The sequence below is a fragment of the Catharus ustulatus genome, chromosome 13, assembly GCF_009819885.2.
Source record: "Catharus ustulatus isolate bCatUst1 chromosome 13, bCatUst1.pri.v2, whole genome shotgun sequence".
NCBI classification, from domain to species: domain Eukaryota; kingdom Metazoa; phylum Chordata; class Aves; order Passeriformes; family Turdidae; genus Catharus; species Catharus ustulatus.
In genome coordinates this window covers 270,984-289,297 of record NC_046233.1, presented here as the reverse complement: position 1 = coordinate 289,297, position 18,314 = coordinate 270,984, and the positions used below count along the sequence as shown (strand labels likewise).

Genomic DNA, 18,314 nt, shown 5'->3' with positions numbered 1-18,314 from the left:
ACAGGGCAGCACCCAGCAGAGCTTCACCCCAGGACTCACTGGCACAGGCTCCGTGGCTGTGGGAGGGAGCCGGGCTGTGCCTTTCACTGCCACACCTGGGCACCCTTGGAGCCCCATTCCCCCTGGGGGATGCCAAGGCCACACCCAGCAGGCTGTGATGCTGCAGTGCTGTCCATCCTGGACCACCACAGGGTTTGGTGGCAGAAGTGCAGGGCCCTTGGTCCCACTGTTCCTGCCCCAGAAGAGACAGCGCTTTCCTAGAGAGCCCCTGGCACTGTACAAGGTGCTGCTCTTACTAGAAAATAATTTCCACCAAACATCAGCTTCTTTATAGCTCTGAACAGCCCTTGGAGCCCTGCTGCACTCGCCTTTCTCCTCCACAATCAGAATAGCTGCCACCCAGAAGAAGCAGGGTTAAGAAACTTTAAAGTCCTTGAAATATAAATAAACGAAGGGAATAAAAATAAATGAGACCATGGAGGAGTAATGATCTTGTGGCTAAAGCAGTGAAAGGGGTGTCAGAAGGTGCTGGCTCTGCTCCCAGCCTGTGCTTCTTGTGACAACAAGCACAAACCACTAGAGCTCAGTCCTTGGGTCTCCTGATCTCCAGAAGGGAAGAGGCCAGCACACATCACAGGCTGGCAAGTTACTGGGTGCTGTTTACAAACAGCTCTTTGGGCCCTTGGGATGAAAGGATTCCACACTATCATCTGATAAGGAAAACTCATGACACACAAGGCTTTCGCTTCTGGAAATGTGAGTTTCACTTCTCCCAAGGAAGGAGAAGTGAGAGAAATTAGAGAAAAAACCTTGAAATTAGGTAGGGAAGAACTCCAATAATCTTACGATTTTGATTAATCTTTTGATTAATCAAAATTAACCTTGATTTCCTGTGTCATGGAACACCTCTGGGCAAGGTGCCCGCTGGGGTGAAATTCCAGCAGCTCTCAGCCACTGGACCAAAGCATCCCACAGGCAGGATGGTCCCACCAGCTCCACCACCAGATGTACAGCTCCATCCTGAGGGGAGCCCGGCTCCAGGAGCACTGGTGAGGGCGTGGTGCTGCCAGTGGAAGGCTCCAGACGTGGAGAGCTTTGGTCTCTGGCCTGGCACTTTGTCCAAGAGCCGTGGTGCTGGTCAGGGACAGGAGCCACAGCACTGCAGGAGCACCTGGGCAGGTTCACTCAGCAGCCTTCACATGCCCAGCCTCACCATCTCCACTTCTGACTCTGAAATGCTGCAATGAGGCAGTTCCTCAATGTGTTTTGAGTCTTTTTTCCCCCACCAGCTCAACCTTTCACATTTTTCAGAGAAAAAATTCCGTGGCTGCTGTTTAATTCAGTGTTTAAACTGTTTGGTCATGAACAAAGAGGGGCCTGAAGGTCTTGACAAGTCTCTCTTGTGTAGCTGGACAGGGACTCAAGGCTCAGTGTGACCCAGGCAAGGCCCCTGCACGTGCCTGCCCTGTGTCACCACAGCCATTTCTCGTGTGGGACAGGGCAGCAGCCCCTTGTGGAATGGCCAGCAGGCCCCAGACACACCTCCAGATTTAATAAGGGTGCACAGGTATGAATACATGCAGATTAATCAGCTGCACTGTCATTGCTGATGCAGTCTGAACAGCCTTGTGATTCTCCTGCTTCCTGGGGACTTGCCCTGATTGGTTAATGTCACATCAAGACTGGGAAACTCAAAAATTCCTTTCCTTCCACAAAGGGATTCCCCTGTTTCTCAGTCCTTACCCAAAAAAAGAAAAAAAAGGTCAAAAATTACCCTGTTTAAAATTCCTGTTAAGATGACTCAAAAAATCCTGTTACTTCTGCATTTCCATGTTTCCAGTTTTCAACAGAATTTCACACACCTCAGATTGTTGCCAGTAAACTGGACAGTGTCAGAGAATCCTTGTGCCTTTCTCCTGGTAGCCCAGCTCCACAGCTCTGCAGTTCCCTCCAGCTCTCCTCCTCCTCCCTGCCCTTTCCTCAGGCTCCCACCCATCCAGAGAGGGCCCTGGTCCCATCCCTGCCCAGCCATGGGCTGTGTGTGACACGAGGGAAACTGAGGCAGGCACAGCAGCTCAGTCAAGCCCTCCAGAACAGGGCAGTTACCAAGTGTGGTGCATTGGCAGACACGAGAAGAGAAGCCCTGAACTGGGAACTCTTTCAGCAGGAAAGCAGCAGCCTTTGGAAGCCCTGAGCACTGCTCTCACCCTGCTGGCCCCACCACAGGGACCCAGCCCAGCGAGGAAATCCCCAAACATCTCATGAGGAGCAGAAAATCAGTGCAGGTGACAAAAGCTGATATGCCTGAGACCTCAGAGTGCCTTGCAGAGCTGCCCAGGCTCCCCTGGACAGTGCAGAGCTCAGCTGGGGCACCCAGGGCTGGGAGGGAGGCAGCTCCTCAGCACAGCTCGGGGCAGCCCTGGTGCCCATCCCTGCACCCTGCTGACCATCTGCCCTGCACAGCTGTGCCAGCACGGCTGCTTTGTCCCCTCTGCCCTGTGCACTCCTGCAGGGTCCCCAGGAGCGCAGGGACCCCCTGCCCACAGCACTCACCGTCACGGGCAGCTGCCGCTCCGAGGAGCTCAGAGACTCATTGATGGAGCAGTGGATGACTTTGTCTGAAACAATCTGGATCTCACACGAGATCAGGCCGATTTTCACCTGGTACTCATTGCTCTCCAGGCCCAGGCTGTCAGGCTCTTTCTAAAGACAGAAATAAAATCAGGATGTCAGGCTGCAGCATAGCAGTTGGAATTGCAATCGATCTTCCTGCTTTACTTTCCATATTCCCTGCTGTTTTGCAGACCTGGGAAGACTCTCCCTCACCAAGGACATTTTTCCACCACTCCACAGGAAAGCCAAAACCGGGCCATTCCCCATTTTCCTGTTTCCCATTCTTCACTCAGCATGGGGCATAGGATGAACAAGCCCCTCATGGAACCTGGAAAAATCTGCTTTTGATCGGGCCTGCTGTGCAGGGAAGATAAGGATGTAAGTGCCCATCTGGGAGCGGGGAAGGATGTACAGTGGAGGGGACAGCCAGGGGATGCGGCTGCAAAACCTGAGACAGGGGGAGCACATTTCTGGAGCACGTTGCGAACAATTAGGATATCCTGCAGCAAACAATGGCCTTTGAATTACTACTGCTCATTGTCCAGGCCACTCAGCCTCTGCACCCCAACTTCCTTGTGAGCTGAGCTGAATTCAGTAGCCAATAGAGAAGAATGAATGATCTGTTTCTGCAGGAATAAACACCTATTGTCAGGCCCTTCTGCAGCACCTGCCTGGTTTCAGGCCAGGGCATTGCAGTTATTTTCCACACGTCCAACATCTCAGTCAGCCCCCTGCCACAACACCCTCCCCAGACAGCTCTGGCATCATGCCTCAGAAGGTATCCCCAGACCAGGCTGCATCTCCCGGGGTGGACAGATTCAGAAGCTGCAGGCTGAGCCAAATTCCCCTGCTCCTGCCTCTCCAGCTCCCATCCTCCCCCTTCTGCCTCCTGTGCCTGTGGACAGTCCCTGCGCTGGTACTTCGGACTGAGGAGCTGCCCAGGGGGAGCTGGCAGCACCCAGAGAGAAGCAGAGCTGTGACCATCCCCCTCTTACATGTATGACCAGAGTTAAGGGCTCGCCAGGATGGTGCTTGATCCACTTCTCCTTCTTGGCGGTGGAGAACTGGGGGTCAGCATAGTAGCCCAGGCTGAACTTGCTGATGTGCAGGGCCTCCTCAGGGTACATCTCCTCGTCCAGAGCCGAGCGCTCGTCCGTGTAGAGGCGTCCGTTGAGGTAGAAATCCACTGGGGCTGGCTTGGTGCCCACGGTGACGTTGGAGGCAGCGGGAGAGGGGCAGGTGATGGCGGTGTCGGTGTGAACCTTACAGCGCTGGGAGCAGCAGTGGGAGCCGTCAGAGCCCAGCCCCACGGGTGCTCCCAGCCCCTCCTGAGGCACGGCCAAGGGCCCAGGTTCAGCTGCTGGCAGCAGGCACCAGCCCTGCCCCATCCCCAGGACACCCACCGTGTGCTCCCTGCCGATGCCGCGCACTGCCATGGACACGTTCTGCACCAGCCCAAAGCCTCTCCCCTCCAGGGTGATGATCCTGCCCCCGCTGCGAGAAGGGAAGAAAGAGAGGGTGACTGCAGAGGACAGTGCAGCAGTGGTATGTGATGGCTGCATCCTCCTCCTGTCATTATCTCAGAGATGTTTCCAAGCTGCCTGAGCAGAAAATGTGACCCAACATCCAAAGTCTTCTTCCACACAGATTCACACAGCCACCACAATACCAGAGAAGAAAGGAAGGAAGGAGGAGTAGATGCTCTGGTGGAAAGGGGCGAGCCTCTTCCAGCATCAGTGGATGTCTCCCCTTCCTCCCACTGCCCAGAAGAGCAGTCTCTCCGTGCCAGGGTATGCAGCAGGCACCCTGGCTATGTCAGTGACTGTAAAGTGACGGCCAGGAGACATCCCCCGCCCTCGTCCCTACCCCTGGCCCTGCAGCAACCCACACGGAACTGTGAGACCTGGAGAAGGAAACATCCCTCATCCTGCATCTTCCAGGAACTTCTGATTTAGATCAAAATGTGGAAGTTGCTGTGTTTTCAATCTGCCTGGGGGGAATGCAGCACATGGGCCTCTCACTGTGCAGTCAACTAACAGAACAATGAGCAGCCTCAATGTGCACAAGACAGAGCAATGGCTGGAGAGCCATCACCACTCATCTGCACTCTAGATTGACCTTCCCCTTCCCCTGCACCACATTTGACTTGTTTGGAGTATCTGCCAGGCAACAGCCAAGACTCAAAAGTCCTGTTATCCAAAGAGCATTCCAGGCACAGTGACTTCTGGCACGAGGCCCTAGGGCTCTCTGAAGTGTGGGGATATCACTAGGAAGTTATGATCCAAGTTTCTAACATGCAGATTAGTGTACAATTTTTGCACTGGTTTAGATTTTGGTTATATGGATTATTTTATCAAGAGAAACCAGACCCAGCTAATTTTTACACCAGTAATTGGCACCTTGTGGTCAGCAGCCCAGGACTGCACAGCACTGCACAAGCTGCACCAGAGGCTGGAGAGAGCCTGCAGCTCCCATCCCTGTTCTCTGAAATTTGGGAACTGCTCTAAGTACCAAGGAAGCACAGTAAGGTGACTAAGAAATACCCAGTGACTACGGGCAGGACATTCTTCCCTTGTCTCTTTTTAGCCACTGCTCTCACCACTCAGCAGTTGGAAGCTTTCGAGGGGCTGTGCCTGGCTGAGTCATGGCTCTGCCTTTCCCCAACATTCCCACAGCCTGCAGCCTTGGCATTGTGCTTGGGAACAGAGAGGCAGCTTTGTTCCAAGGGGATCAGACCACCAGAGCCTGCTCATGCTCGCCCCTGGGCATGCTGCGTTCAGCGATGTCCTGCCGGCACAGCCGCTGGCCTCCCAGATTTCCCACTCAGCCCTGGGTTTTTCAGCTCCACAGGTGAGGAGGGTGGTATTTTATCATGTTATCCAAAGGAACAGAAGTCTGAGAACTCCACAGAGATGTGAAACTAAAAGCAATGCGCTTTGAAAATTATATACTGTGACCTCAGGGAAGGTTGAAATTCAAAATTACAAATCTCATCTTATCCTCCAGCAGTTTTACTGCCAATAAACATCCTCAGGGTCTCACAGAGCCTCCACCTAGGCCTCCCCAAAGCACTCACCAGGTGTGCACAGTATAGTTACCAAGGCTGACATGTTTGTACTCCTAAATGCATCAAAACAAGCTGTGTGTGAGACCTCTTCCACTCCTGTGCTGGGGCACCCCAAGAGCAAGCTAAGGCACCCTCTAGACCTGTCCAGCCCAGGGTTGAGAAGCCCCTTTCTCCTGGCAGGACCCTCTGCCCACCCCCTCCCACCTGGAACTGCCCCTCTCTCTCACGGGCTGTCCCAGCCAGGGCAGGATCTCACCTGATCTGGCTCTTCTTGGGGCTGATGTCTGATATAACCGGGTTCTTCTCATACTTGAAAGTGATGTTGTGGCTGGCACAGGACCTGTTCTCGAACTGCACGCAGACGGGCACGGCGCTGGTGAGCTCCACGGCGGGCATGGTGCAGGTGATGCTGCTGTCGCTGCGGCTGCGGGACACGGGGGCTGAGCTCGGGGGCACAGGGGCTGCAGCCTGGCCTGGGCACCCCTGACAGGCAGGTGGCAGCCACAGATGACAAGCTGGTTCCAGTCACATGGCAGCCAGCTGTTCCTCCAGGCAGCTCTCAGCTCACCCCGTCCTGCTGCGGGGCCGTTCCCGGGCAGGCAGAGCGGAGGGCAGACAGAGGGGTGCTGTGCCAGCATGCAGTGGTGCTGTGCCAGCATGCAGTGGTGCCCCATCAGAGCCCCTGGGTGCTGTGCCAGCGTGCAGTGGTGCCCCATCAGAGCCCTGCTCTGCCTGACTTCTTGGGGGACAATACCAACCTTCCTAACGCTTTGGCCCTCGTCACCACCCCAGTGGCACCCCCAGCCCTGCTCCCACCTGAGGTCTGTGCACTGCTTGGAGGAGTTGATGAGGACACGGAGCTCTGAGCCGACATCCAGCCTGCTGCCTCTGATGGTCACTCTGGTGCCTCCTGCCTTCGGGCCGTTTGGAGGAGCTATGGACTGCACCACAGGAAGCTAAAAACAAAGGGGAAATCTGTGTTCTAGCCTGGTAAATCTGCAGCTGGATATTCCACACTGTGCATGGGAATTGATTCAGAACTTTGAGTAAGTGTCCAGCACTACGAGGCTCAAACAGCAGCACAGCAAAAGCTTTTGCTGGCAAGGTTTCAGAACAAGAGAAGTGGTACAAACACTACGGAGTAAGATCATATAAAACCTCTGTGACTCTCAGTGCTCCCTAAATACTGGCTGTAAATGAAACATGGGGCCAAACAGGAGCCCAGGATCCCACCATTCCCTTCAGATTTTCAGCAGGAGGTCCAGAGCCAGTGACAGTGCAAGGTCCATCAATAAAAGGAAAATTTTCACTCATTCCTTCCCTTACCATCTCAGCCCTTCCAGATCCATGTCCTCCTAAATGCAAGCCTAAAGCCCCACTGAATGATGGCCTTGAGATGGGTGAAATGGCCACCTGGGTTTAGATAATTGAATATCAGACCCCTGCTAAGGAAGCTTCAAATCTGCATCTCTTGAGGCAACAGGAACTGTGGGGGAAGTTTCTTTGCCTCTTGCCATTTGCAGCAGAAATTAGTGTGTATGTTATCTGTGTTTGCAGCCCCTGGAAATTTTCCTGAGATTCATGAGCTGGAGGCTTTGATAACTCACGTGGCGCTGAGCCCTCTTGTCTGCTCACAGACACCCCAGGAGAGGCTGCAGGCAACATTCCTGCTCCGTTTGAGCAGGACAGCCAGGGCAGAGCAAATCACCATCTCGAGACCCTTCCACAGGGCACTGGTGGCTCCTGTCAGACAGACCCATGGGGGCTGGCCCCGCTCACCCCAGCCCTTCCCTCGCTCGTGCAGAGCAGACCCTCGCAGGCTGACCCTGCTGTTAGAGCCTTGCCTGGCAGTCTGTGCCACACAAACCCATGTACTAACATCTACCCTTGCCCTTGTCCTACACTCAGATGGCTTTGCCACCCTACAGCCACTTGCTCTGTCTGTCCTGACCATCACCATTTCCACCGGATCCGTTTGGCTAATTTGTATTTCTCTGGGTGGCTGCAGGCAGCTGTCTCCTGCCCTTGGCCCCTAACCCACATATTCATAACTGCAGCTACAGCATCAGCAGAGAGGATTATTCCTGCTCCCCAAAGCCCTTCCCCTAAGCAGAGCCAGGGGCTGCTGCTCTTGGTGCACTGCCAGCACCAATCACCTCCATCGCAGCTTTGGCAAATCCAGCTCATCCACAGCCTGCTGTAATGTCCTGAAGAAGCCTCTCCCTCCTCCTTAGCACAATCACAGCTGAATTCTGTCTCTTCCAGGCATGTATAATGGGGACTTTGAAAGATGTAGCACACAAACAATATCTGGTATTTCATGAAGCACCTTTTTTGGAAGGGCAGTTATGAAAGTCTTTTAAACTTTTCCAGGCAAACTGTACCAATGCCCAAGCTCAGGTCTCACCAAGACCAGCCTTGCATGGTGTAGGCTACTTCATCTGCACACCATCAGGTGTGAGAGGAGAGCCAACAAAACAGGAGTGTCACTTGGTCTGGAAATGGTGTGAAAGCTGTTCCAGTGTGACACACCTTCATCGTGCAGTGTCCCTGCCCAGCACAGCTGCACAAGGCAGGGCACTCCCTCATATCTGCCCCAAGCTTTGCCAAGACAAGACAGAGACAAACAGACAGCAGCTTTCCACTGTGCCACCCAAGCAGGAACAGCTCCTCTCCCCTCCAGAGAGGGCCCTGCTCCCTTAGCTTGCCCAGGAGCTGCTGGCACGGGGCTGCCACAGACCCAGGCTGAGGTCAGGGACTGGATTTGTTCAGCATTGGTGCTTCCACAGGTGTTCCTGAGAGGCTTTTCCTCGCATGTTAAGAGCTGGTGAAGGAGCCTCCCAGCCCTCTCCCCTCTCTCAGCAGTGGGGGATGTGCCAGCTCAGCACACACATCCTGAGAGTCCCCAAACCAAGGGACTCTCACTGGATCACAGCCACCACTGCACCTCAATCCACTCCCAGCTGCTGCATCAGGAGCTGGGATGTGAACCTGGCCAGCTGTGGAAATAGATCTGGGAGCTCCTGCTGAGACTGGGCTGGCAGTGCCATCACCTCAGCAGCCTCTGCCCTTGCAGTGTCAGCCTGGCTCTGCTGGGAGTGCAGCCTGTGCTGGCTGCCTGCTGTGAATCCCTGGATAAACACCCAATTGGCTACAGGGTGGGGGAATCACACTCCATGATCTGCTCCAAATTCCTCCCAGTGCCCACCAGGAATCAAAGTGTTTTCTGAGGCTCCAAGTCCTGCCCCAGCTGAGGCTGCACTGGAGGCACAAAGGCTCCAAGCATTCCATGTGCCCTCCTCACCCACCCAGCATTACTGCCCACGAATACTGCCCAAGAACAAGGCTCATGTAGGGAAGAGAAAAAATGCATTAATTTCTCTCAGGTTTATAGAGATGAAAGCTATCTTTGTGAGACAGCACAGCACGAAGTTAAAAAGGGCTTTTCATTGCACAATGACATGGGGTTAGCTTCAGTCTAATCCCTACACATCATTTCATGCAAAAAACTAACACAGTCTCTGCAGCAAAAATATCAGCTCTAAATAATGTGAGTTCATGGAATGTAACTTACACAGCACAAAGGGGCTTCACAAGTCTCAAAAAATATCACAGGTTGCAACAGCACTTCAGCAAAAGAGGTACAAGAAAACTGAGTTTCTTTTTATAGCAGAATTGTCAACAGAGCTGGGATGAGATAGAACCCCACAGGAGCCGAGTCTGGGAGCCTGGCTGTGCTGCCAGCATCCTGCTGTGGTCCTTCCACACCCCACACAGGTAACCACAGGTGAGGTGACACCTCCGCAGCTCCTTAAGGAGCCCAACATGCAGTTGTAGATCCTGTTTCTCAGCCAGCTGGGGAAGGCGTGGGGAGCTGCACACTCACTTTGAGGGGCACAGGAATAACCAGAGGAACACTCAGCAAACAAGCCAGGCACTCACCACGTAGGAGAATCGCTCCCTGGACCTTCCCTCCCGGCTCACGTTCACCGTCACCACATCCGAAAACGGCTCCGGGGCCTCTCCGGTCTGGCACACGACTCTGTGGGCAGATGATGGCAACACTGCAGTGGCAGCAGTGCAGTGGCCAAGGGCAGCAGTGCAGTGGCCAAGGGCAGCAGTGCAGTGGCCAAGGGCAGCAGCAGCAGTCAGTGCCGAGGGCAGCAGCAGCTGGCTCTGCCTGGCCACAGGGACAGGGAGGGACAGGCACAGGACGTGCAGGGGTCGCGGTCCCCCCTCCCCAGCTCCCCCACTCACGTCTCGGACACGACGTATCTGTGGGGCAGGGGCGCGCAGGGCACGGCGCCCACGCGCACGGCGCCCGCGATGTCGCTGAAGCGCCGGCCCAGGTTCCTCCCGCGGATGGTCAGCAGCGTGCCCCCCTCCAGGGGCCCACGCAGCGGCTCGATCTGCAGCACCAAGGGCAGGTCATAAAGTCAGAGCATCACAGCATCCCAGAACAGTTTGGGTTGGAAGAAACCCATCTGTGATCCATGCATTGGCAGGGACACCTTCCACTAGACTGGGTCTGGGGCAAACCAGGAGTTTCTGGCCTTGGTCCCTGAGCCAACCCCGGTGCCCAAGCACCACCTGAGCTCTATGAAGCAGACAGTCACTCCTCACATTCCTACTTGCCCAGTGCACCCAACACCACAGTCTCCTTGCTCTGGCTCAGAGCAGAGAGAAACCATCACACTTCTCTGCTGTGCTGGGCAGCGGGGTTTGGTCAAGGATTACTTCAGCATGCTTTTTTCCACACACCAGCTTTGAAGCCACCACTACACCTCTGTTTTCACCTGACAGCTGCTGGAGACAGAGTACTGGTTGTGACAACATCCCAGTGCTGTGAGAGGACAGGTGCTGGCCGTGATTGTGCTGCTCTTGTTTCTCCCTCTAACATGATGAGCACTGGATCCTGTCCCTAGCAAGATGTCTTTGCCCCCAGGTGACTCGACAACATAGAAAGTCAGTGAATAATTCAGTGCTGGTCTTGACCCCATCCTGTGCCAGGGACGATGTGCAGACCCTGCTCTGCTCCAGGCAGGACAGTGCAGCCTGTCCCAGCCCTCGGCACCACCCACCACACCACACCACGCCACGCTCTGAGCACCCTCCACGCTGTTCGGGTCTTACCTTCCGAATCTCAGGGGGTGGGCAGACTTCAGAGAGCTGTGGGGGCTCGGTCCGCAGCCTGCAGCTGGAGCTGCCCTCGCTCCAGAGGCAGCGGTGCCCCAGGTCCTCCCTGCCCAGGCACTGGGAGCAGTCGGCGCTGCCGGTGGCGCAGTTGTACACCTCCACTGAAGCACCAGAGACAACAGACAGTGAGCTCCAGGCCTGAGGCTCCCACGGCTCTGCTTAGCCTGAGGCAAACACACACGGCCCCCCCGTCTCACCCTGCCAGCTGCATGAATCCCAGTAAAACCGAAATGCAGCGGGTGAGCAGAGCAGTCTGCACACACCGCGAGATGAGGCAGTGCTTGGCCACCATCTGCAGATTCCCCAGAAGGCCTGGGCACTTGTTCACACTATAATATAGTTTAGCACTTTCTTTTCATTTTTCTCTCCCTTGAAAAACAAGCAACACCCAATCTTAGAACATTTGTCAATTAATGCTACGTTTCCAGCTCTCAGCATCCACACGGGAAGCTGCTTGGCAAAGTTGGCTCCATCCTGCCAGGAAAGCAATCACATTGCTTCCACACTGACAAAAATGGGGTGGGTTGTGCTTTGTACAGTGTTCACAGTTCCTTCCTTCCCCCTGTGACCACAGAGCCTTTTATTGACTTCTTCTCCCTTCTCCCTTCAGCTCAGCTTCCATGTTTTTCTTACGCTGCCTTTACATTTGGTGCCCTGGATTACATTTCCTCTCCAGCCTCAGGAGTTCTGCCACTCGAGTGTGGGTACCCACGGAGGTGACAGTCAGAAATACTCAGGAAACATGGCTTTCACACCCTTTTCCCCACAGGAGACTTTGCAGGAGCACATAAAACACAGAAACAGACACGTTTGGCACTTCTGCTCACAGGAGCATCTTACGGCACTTTGTGAGCAACTAATGAGTCCCCCACCCTCAACGCTCTGCTGTGCTGTGCTAACAAAACTTCATCAGCACCAACACTCTGCCTGTGCCATGCTAATGAAACATCACTGGTGCTGGGGTCTCTCCTATTCTCCACAAAAAATAAACGCTCATTCCATGTCCTCTGCAGTCTTCCCAGGGAGTTACACTGGGTGGATTTCCAACCAACAGCAGAGCTTGTATTCCTTCAATGGACTATCAAAACAGAGTGTACAATAAAAGCTAATAAATATGGAAATAATGAACACTAACATGAGTGATTTCACTAAAGACATTTTGAAAGATGCCCATGTTTGTCTGGCAGATCTCTGATGCAAGGAAGTCTCTCTAACGTGACTCACACCAGGCTGAGCAAGGCAGGGAGGAGCCAGAGCAGCCTGACAGTCCCGTGGGAACTCCAAATATTCTGGCCAATTCCAATGGATGCAAACAGGGCCTATGTAAACGAGCTCCTTCTCCATGCAGGAGGAGGGGAATTCCACCGCGCTTCTTCTGCTGTGGCTCCTGCTCCCAGCACCACCCACACAGAGAACTGAGTCTTCTACAGAGCCAAAACCCAACGCCCCATCCCCCTCCTCAGGGTTACCACTGTATTGCAAAATTATGCCCTCTTCTTTCTGCAGAGAAACCAGATCTCATGCCTGCCCATGCTGGTGTTCCCTGGTACTCTCACTTTGCAAAATAATCCTCCTCCACTCACAGGGATTTATCATGGGGAAACCTTTCTGTCCTGGTCACTGGGTGTTGATGCTCATGTCCTTCTGACACAGCCACCTTCCAAAGGAAAGCTTTGGGCTCCTCTGCACCTCAGATAAATCAGCCCCTTCTGACACTGTCGAGAGGCAAAGGAGCTTGGAACGCTGCCCCCAGCCAGAGCCCTGACAAGGGGCAGTGCCAAACCAGAGTGTGGCAGCTGCAGTGCCAGCCCTGGGCTCACCCTGCCCTGATCCACTGGGCTCGTCCTGCCTGGCTACCTTGTCTGAATCTGACTCATTTCGAGTCTCCCTGCCTTCCTCCGTTTGCTGATGTAGCAAGGGCTTTTTTGGGAATCCAGCCATTCTTCACAGAGACAGAGAACAGGCCAGGGGTGAAATGTGCTTACACATTTTATTCCTTCTCAGCAGAGGAAGCAAGAAGAAGGACTCAATTTTCACAGCGTGTGGAACCTCGATGCCATGCTCCTGTGAGACCTGAGGGAAGAGCCCTGCCCTGTCCCTTCTCTGCCCTGGAGGAATTCCTCCCCAGCCCAGATCCTGTCTGTGACTGAGAGCACAGGTAACCTGTGCCATGCACTGCTGAGACCCGAGCTGCCTGCACTCCTGGCAGGGCTTGGCTTGGGCTGGCTGTAACAGGGATGTCGTGGGTGCCAGTCTGGGCTCTGGGCTCATGTCCACGGGGGTGACTCTGGGTAAATATGCTTTTTCCATGTGCCTGAGAGAAGGAGCTGTGCTGTGCCCACTGGAGCTATGGTCTCTCTCCTGCAGCCATAAACTCTGCCCAGGTTTGAGAGTCATTCGAGCCACCCAGATGAGAGGAGTATAAAAATATTTTCAACTCAGACCTGTCATCATCTCTGGGCTGTCGATAAATCTGTCTGGTTTGTCCTTCAGCTGGAGGTTCACCAGGAAGCGATGGCTTTTTTCTGATGTATGGAGCTGCACACAAAGAAATAAACAAGAACTTATGAAATTTAGTAAAATAGAAGGTTACAAACACACACACACACTCTCTCTCTCTACATGGATTAGACCTTTCTTGTGAGGCTTCTTTGACCACTGCTCCTCTACACACAAGGGTCTGATCTTCAGCAGAAGAAGTGGGACAGTTTTGTTTTAATCATTTTGCTGAAGTCCCAGCAAAGGGCACCAGCACACAGTGCACATCGTGGTGAGCACAGAGCCCTGGGTTGCTGCTATTTTTAGCAGAAAAGGGCAGGAAAATGAACAGCCTTCTCAGTGCAGGGCTGTGATACAGGTGATGTGATGGAAAGGTGCTCTTCTCCAGCTTCCACTTGCAATATTCCTGCTGGTGAAAGCCCAATTGTTTGCTGCATTTTGCAGGTGCAATTTGCCCCCTGACAACCATACACTGCTTCCCAGCGAGCAGCACAGCATTTTCTCAGGCAATTCCTTGCTCAAAATAAAAGCTACAGAAACAGCAATCCTGAAAGGTGGCCATTTTTTTTTGCCTGAACTCTTCCCATTTAGGAAGGTAAACAAGCAGCTCTTTCCCAAGCCCCAGGGGAGCAGAGCCAAAGCCACTGCAGATCCCCACGGAGCTGGGAACACAGCACTGGTGACACGTGTGTGCCCTGCCAGCATCAGCACACACAGAGAGCCCAGAGGGGAGGATGCAGGAGTGAGAGATGGAGGGAAGAGAGCAGTAGTGTCCCACTGGCAGGTGGGAGGCTGGGGGTGAGACCCTGCCTGCCCTCGGACCTGATCCTCAGCCTGGGGAAGCAGGGCTGGCAGCCTCACCCCTCGACTCACCAGCACATGAACACACTCCACGGCAGAGGAGTTCACCCACCGGGCTTCAAATGTCCCGTCTGTCCCGAAATGGCACTCCAGAGCTGCCTCCTAGGAGAGGGAACACAAGGGCAGAATGGCTGCAAGAACCGTTCTGTGCAGTTCTGTCGGTCAATCAGCAGGGTTCACGTCCGCCTTGATCCTGCCACTGGCACCTGAGCTCTGCCCAAGTCCAGCAGGAGATCAGAACCCGACACCAGGACTGTGCCTGGCCCAGGGCACCCACGGACCAGGAGATGAGCCTGGCTGGGCTCTTGTAACCCCAACAGCTCCTCTGGGCCGGGGTGTGTGGAACTCACACTGCAGTGCAGACTGAGTCCTAGGCCACCTTGTCCAAACCAGTCCAAACCAATCTGTGATTTGGGCTCAAAGTCACCTTCTTCCTCCCCCTCCCAACACTACACAGAGCAAATCTCTAATTCAAACAAGGACCCAGCTGAGAACAGGTTCAAAGACAGACTTCTGTGCTGTTTTCCTGATAACACAAGGATGATATCCTGCACCAAATTATTGCTGTGCCCGCATCTTGCAGGAAAAAAAAATCCTATCTCCAAACAGTTGATGCTCCACCACTACTGAGGTCTAACTACCCTTTGAAAACTGGCAGATCTGATAAAAGACATGGAAGGAAGCACCAGGCTCCTGGCAGGCAGCTGCTGGCTCAGCCAGCACACAGGCAGAATCTCGCCCAGTGCATCACCTGTGCCCAGGCAGCTCTGGCTCTGCAGGCTGCCCACAGCCCTGCCCCTCACTGCCCCAAAGGGGCTGGGGCACATCCCTGGACCCCCAGCTTCAGCAGCACTCATGAGTTCCTCCAGAGAGGGAAGGAGTCCTTCCCAGCACCCTGGGACAGGCAGAAGGCAGTGGAAGGAAGCCAGACTGCCAGAGCCTCTCCTGCTGCCCCTTTCCTGCTGACTCAATTTCCTGTGGGCTCTATGCACTACTGCTTCCTCCTCAGCCACCTCCAACATCCCGACAGGAAGAAGGATTTCTCACCCTGTTTTGCTGATTGCAGAGGTCACAGCCTCCTTCCTGGAGGCTGGAGCTGTGCAGGAAAGGGCCACCCCATCACGAGGGTCTGCTCTGCCCCTGTGCCGAGGGCAGGGACGTGTGGTGGCAGTGGTGCCTCCACAGTGTCCAGCTGCACCCTCCAGCACACCACAACAGCTCCACAAGCACTTCCAAAACATCTCTCCTGAAGAACAAGGAGCCGCTTGGCTGCCCAGGATGCTGGAATCATCAGCAGGGACAAGGCAAACCTGGCCCCATGAGCCCTGTTGATCTGAGCCAGAATTACTCAGGGCAGATTTCTACAAACACCAGAGCTTACTCAAGCACTTTTCAGCTAAGCCTCTTTGCCCCAAATTCCTCTGGTTGTCTCTGGCGTGCACCACATCTCCAAAGACACCATTTGATGTCCACTCCTGCTTTCCACTGTTAGAATCAGCATGTCAGAAAATTTCTCAAAAAAACCTTGTTCAAACCAAAAAAGCTCTGCAGTGACAATCTGAAGTTAAACAATACTTCCATGCTGCACTCAAGCACTGTGGTTCAGACAGGGCTCCCTGCCCCACTCAGAGCTGTGTCCATTCCTGGGCGTGGGCTCTGGGGCCAGGCTGGCAGCAGAGGTTGGGAGAACAAGACAGCAGCATGCTCCATGGAGCAAAGACCCACAAGGGAACAGGGAGCTTTGGTTCCACCAAGCACCTGTCCAAACCTTCCCAGTGCCTTTAGGAATTCATTTACCTTAGGGAAAGTTGCATTGGCCAGTGAGATCATGATGTTCCGAGGTACACCCGTGGGCATGGGCTCCAAAGGGGCAGGTACGATTCGAGGACAGTCGATTTCCTTCTGCTGGGTACAAAAATAAGGGGAAAAGGGGGTTAGCTGGGTGCATGCTGAGCACTCTCACAACAAGGGAAGAGGAACCATCAAGGTTGATAAGATTAATTTCACTAGGAACAGGTGCTGTCAGTTATGGTACAATGACCGTGTACCTGAACCAGCCATGACAGGGCCAGGATGTCTCTGGAAGGAGGCACTGCCCCCTCCAATGGCAGATCCACCAGTGTGACCTTCTCCTACCTCCTGCAGTCCCACCCACTGCACTGTTCGCTCCTGCAGCACCTGCAGAGCCTGTGTCCCAGGCTCTCCATCTGCACAGCAGCACTGCAGAGTGCACACAGGCTGTGTGCACACAGGGAGGGCAGGAACAACCACAGGGGCTTCAGCTGGGGGGCTGCAGCAGCAGGGCAGCTGCAGTGAAAGGCTCAAATGAAGCTGAGAAATGATTTTAAAAGGTCATCTGTCTCCCTACTTTTGTTCTCATTTTAAATTGATGTCTCAGACACTGGAGCTGACTCAGAATTCCAGTCTATGTGACAAACCCGTCCTGTTCTCTCATGAGACGTAAATCACACTGTGAAACTACAGCAAAAATGAAGCCAGATTGTGCGTGGCCCCAGGGTACATCCAGAGTAATGCCTGTGACAGTAGAGCCATTGGGGTAAAAGACAACAAAATCCTTGGTCCATTATGCAGAATCATTTGCAGCAGGCAAGATTTCCTCCTGCTTCCATTGAAGGTTATCCTGCCGTGGCTCCACTGATGCCAGGGCTGTGCTGCTCCAGGGAGGGGCCGAGCCTGCCCTCCCAGGGCTGGATCCCTGTTCAGACACATCCCTGACACCAGACAGGCAGCGAGGGGAGGTTTCTCTCCTGCCCTCCCCAGACCTGGATAGGGGGCAGGGAACTACCTGGAAGTGCCTGTTTGACTGTGGAAATGTTTTATTTCTGTCAGGACACTCATCTAACCAAGCACAGTTGGTGCTACCTAAACAAGCAGATTAAATAACAGAGATGAATGTGATAAGGGAAGCAAAACAGCAAAGCAAATGACTGGGGAAAATATTTCAGTCCCAAACCTCTTCCAAGGGAATAAAAAGAGTTAAAATAAAACCAGCATGGCTACAATTTCAAGCAAAACCTCCCCTGGCCTGGTGAGTCCTTGCATGCCACAAGAGCAGGCACAGCTTCCCAGAGCAATACACTTCAGAGGATTGATTAACTTGTCATCTTGCAGCCCCTTCTCCTACTGCTCACAGCGCCAGAAATAGAGCTCCCAGCTGACTACATCCTTCACACCTGGACAGAGAAAAGGGCAGAGTGTCTGAGATGCTGTGGAGGAGCCAGCGATGCAGCTTTCCCTGCAGAGCATGCTCAGGTGCAGCTGCACCAGCAGCGGTTTGTTTACCAAAAGCTCCAACTGCAGATGAAAACACCTCGTTTCCAGGGCTACAGAGCACCTCTCCCGCAGCTGCTCACAAGATCAGCAGGAGGCACAGAGAGAAAACAAACATGCCCAAGCAGATCAGCATCCAGCCCAGCTGTACCTCTGGAGCAGGCGATCCAAGGAGATAAAGTCAGTCCTTTGCTAATTGAGGACTAACCCAGGGCAGTCCCCAAGTGACCCCACCGCCCTGATGTCACCCAGTGTCACTGCTGAGACTGGCACCCCTGAGTCCGTGGCACGAGCACACAGCAGTGCCAGCAGCACACAGCAGTGCCCAGCACACACAGCAGTGCCAGCAGTGCCCAGCAGCACACAGAGCAGTGCCAGCAGTGCCCAGCAGTGCCCAGCACACACAGCAGTGCCCAGCAGCACACAGCAGTGCCCAGCACACAGCAGTGCCAGCAGTGCCCAGTAGCACACAGCAGCACACAGCAGTGCCAGCAGCACACAGCAGTGCCCAGCACACAGCAGTGCCAGCAGCACACAGCAGTGCCAGCAGCACACAGCAGTGCCAGCAGTGCCCAGCAGCACACAGCAGTGCCCAGCAGCACACAGCAGTGCCCAGCAGCACACAGCAGCACACAGCAGTGCCAGCAGCACACAGCAGCACACAGCAGTGCCCGCAGTGCCCAGCAGCACACAGCAGTGCCAGCAGCACACAGCAGTGCCCAGCAGTGCCAGTAGCACACAGCAGTGCCAGCAGCACACACAGCTCGAGCCCTGACAGCCAGCGTGT

General features: G+C 54.2%; 1 protein-coding gene across 2 annotated transcripts in view; it reads right to left on the bottom strand.

Annotated features, from left to right (window-relative positions):
- PLXND1 (plexin D1) overlaps positions 1-18,314 on the bottom strand; it is a 67,911-nt gene that overhangs the window by 24,153 nt on the left and 25,444 nt on the right. The window contains exons 9-19 of one of the 2 annotated variants that reach the window (XM_033071412.1): positions 16,034-16,141; positions 14,249-14,338; positions 13,321-13,414; positions 10,814-10,977; positions 9,938-10,089; positions 9,623-9,722; positions 6,497-6,636; positions 5,937-6,104; positions 4,017-4,107; positions 3,609-3,884; positions 2,554-2,703 (exon numbers count right to left, since the gene is read on the bottom strand). In XM_033071412.1, coding sequence (XP_032927303.1) covers positions 2,554-2,703; positions 3,609-3,884; positions 4,017-4,107; positions 5,937-6,104; positions 6,497-6,636; positions 9,623-9,722; positions 9,938-10,089; positions 10,814-10,977; positions 13,321-13,414; positions 14,249-14,338; positions 16,034-16,141 — 1,533 coding nt within the window. The remainder of the gene's footprint in view (positions 1-2,553; positions 2,704-3,608; positions 3,885-4,016; positions 4,108-5,936; positions 6,105-6,496; positions 6,637-9,622; positions 9,723-9,937; positions 10,090-10,813; positions 10,978-13,320; positions 13,415-14,248; positions 14,339-16,033; positions 16,142-18,314) is intronic. The other variant, XM_033071413.1, reaches the window with a different exon arrangement.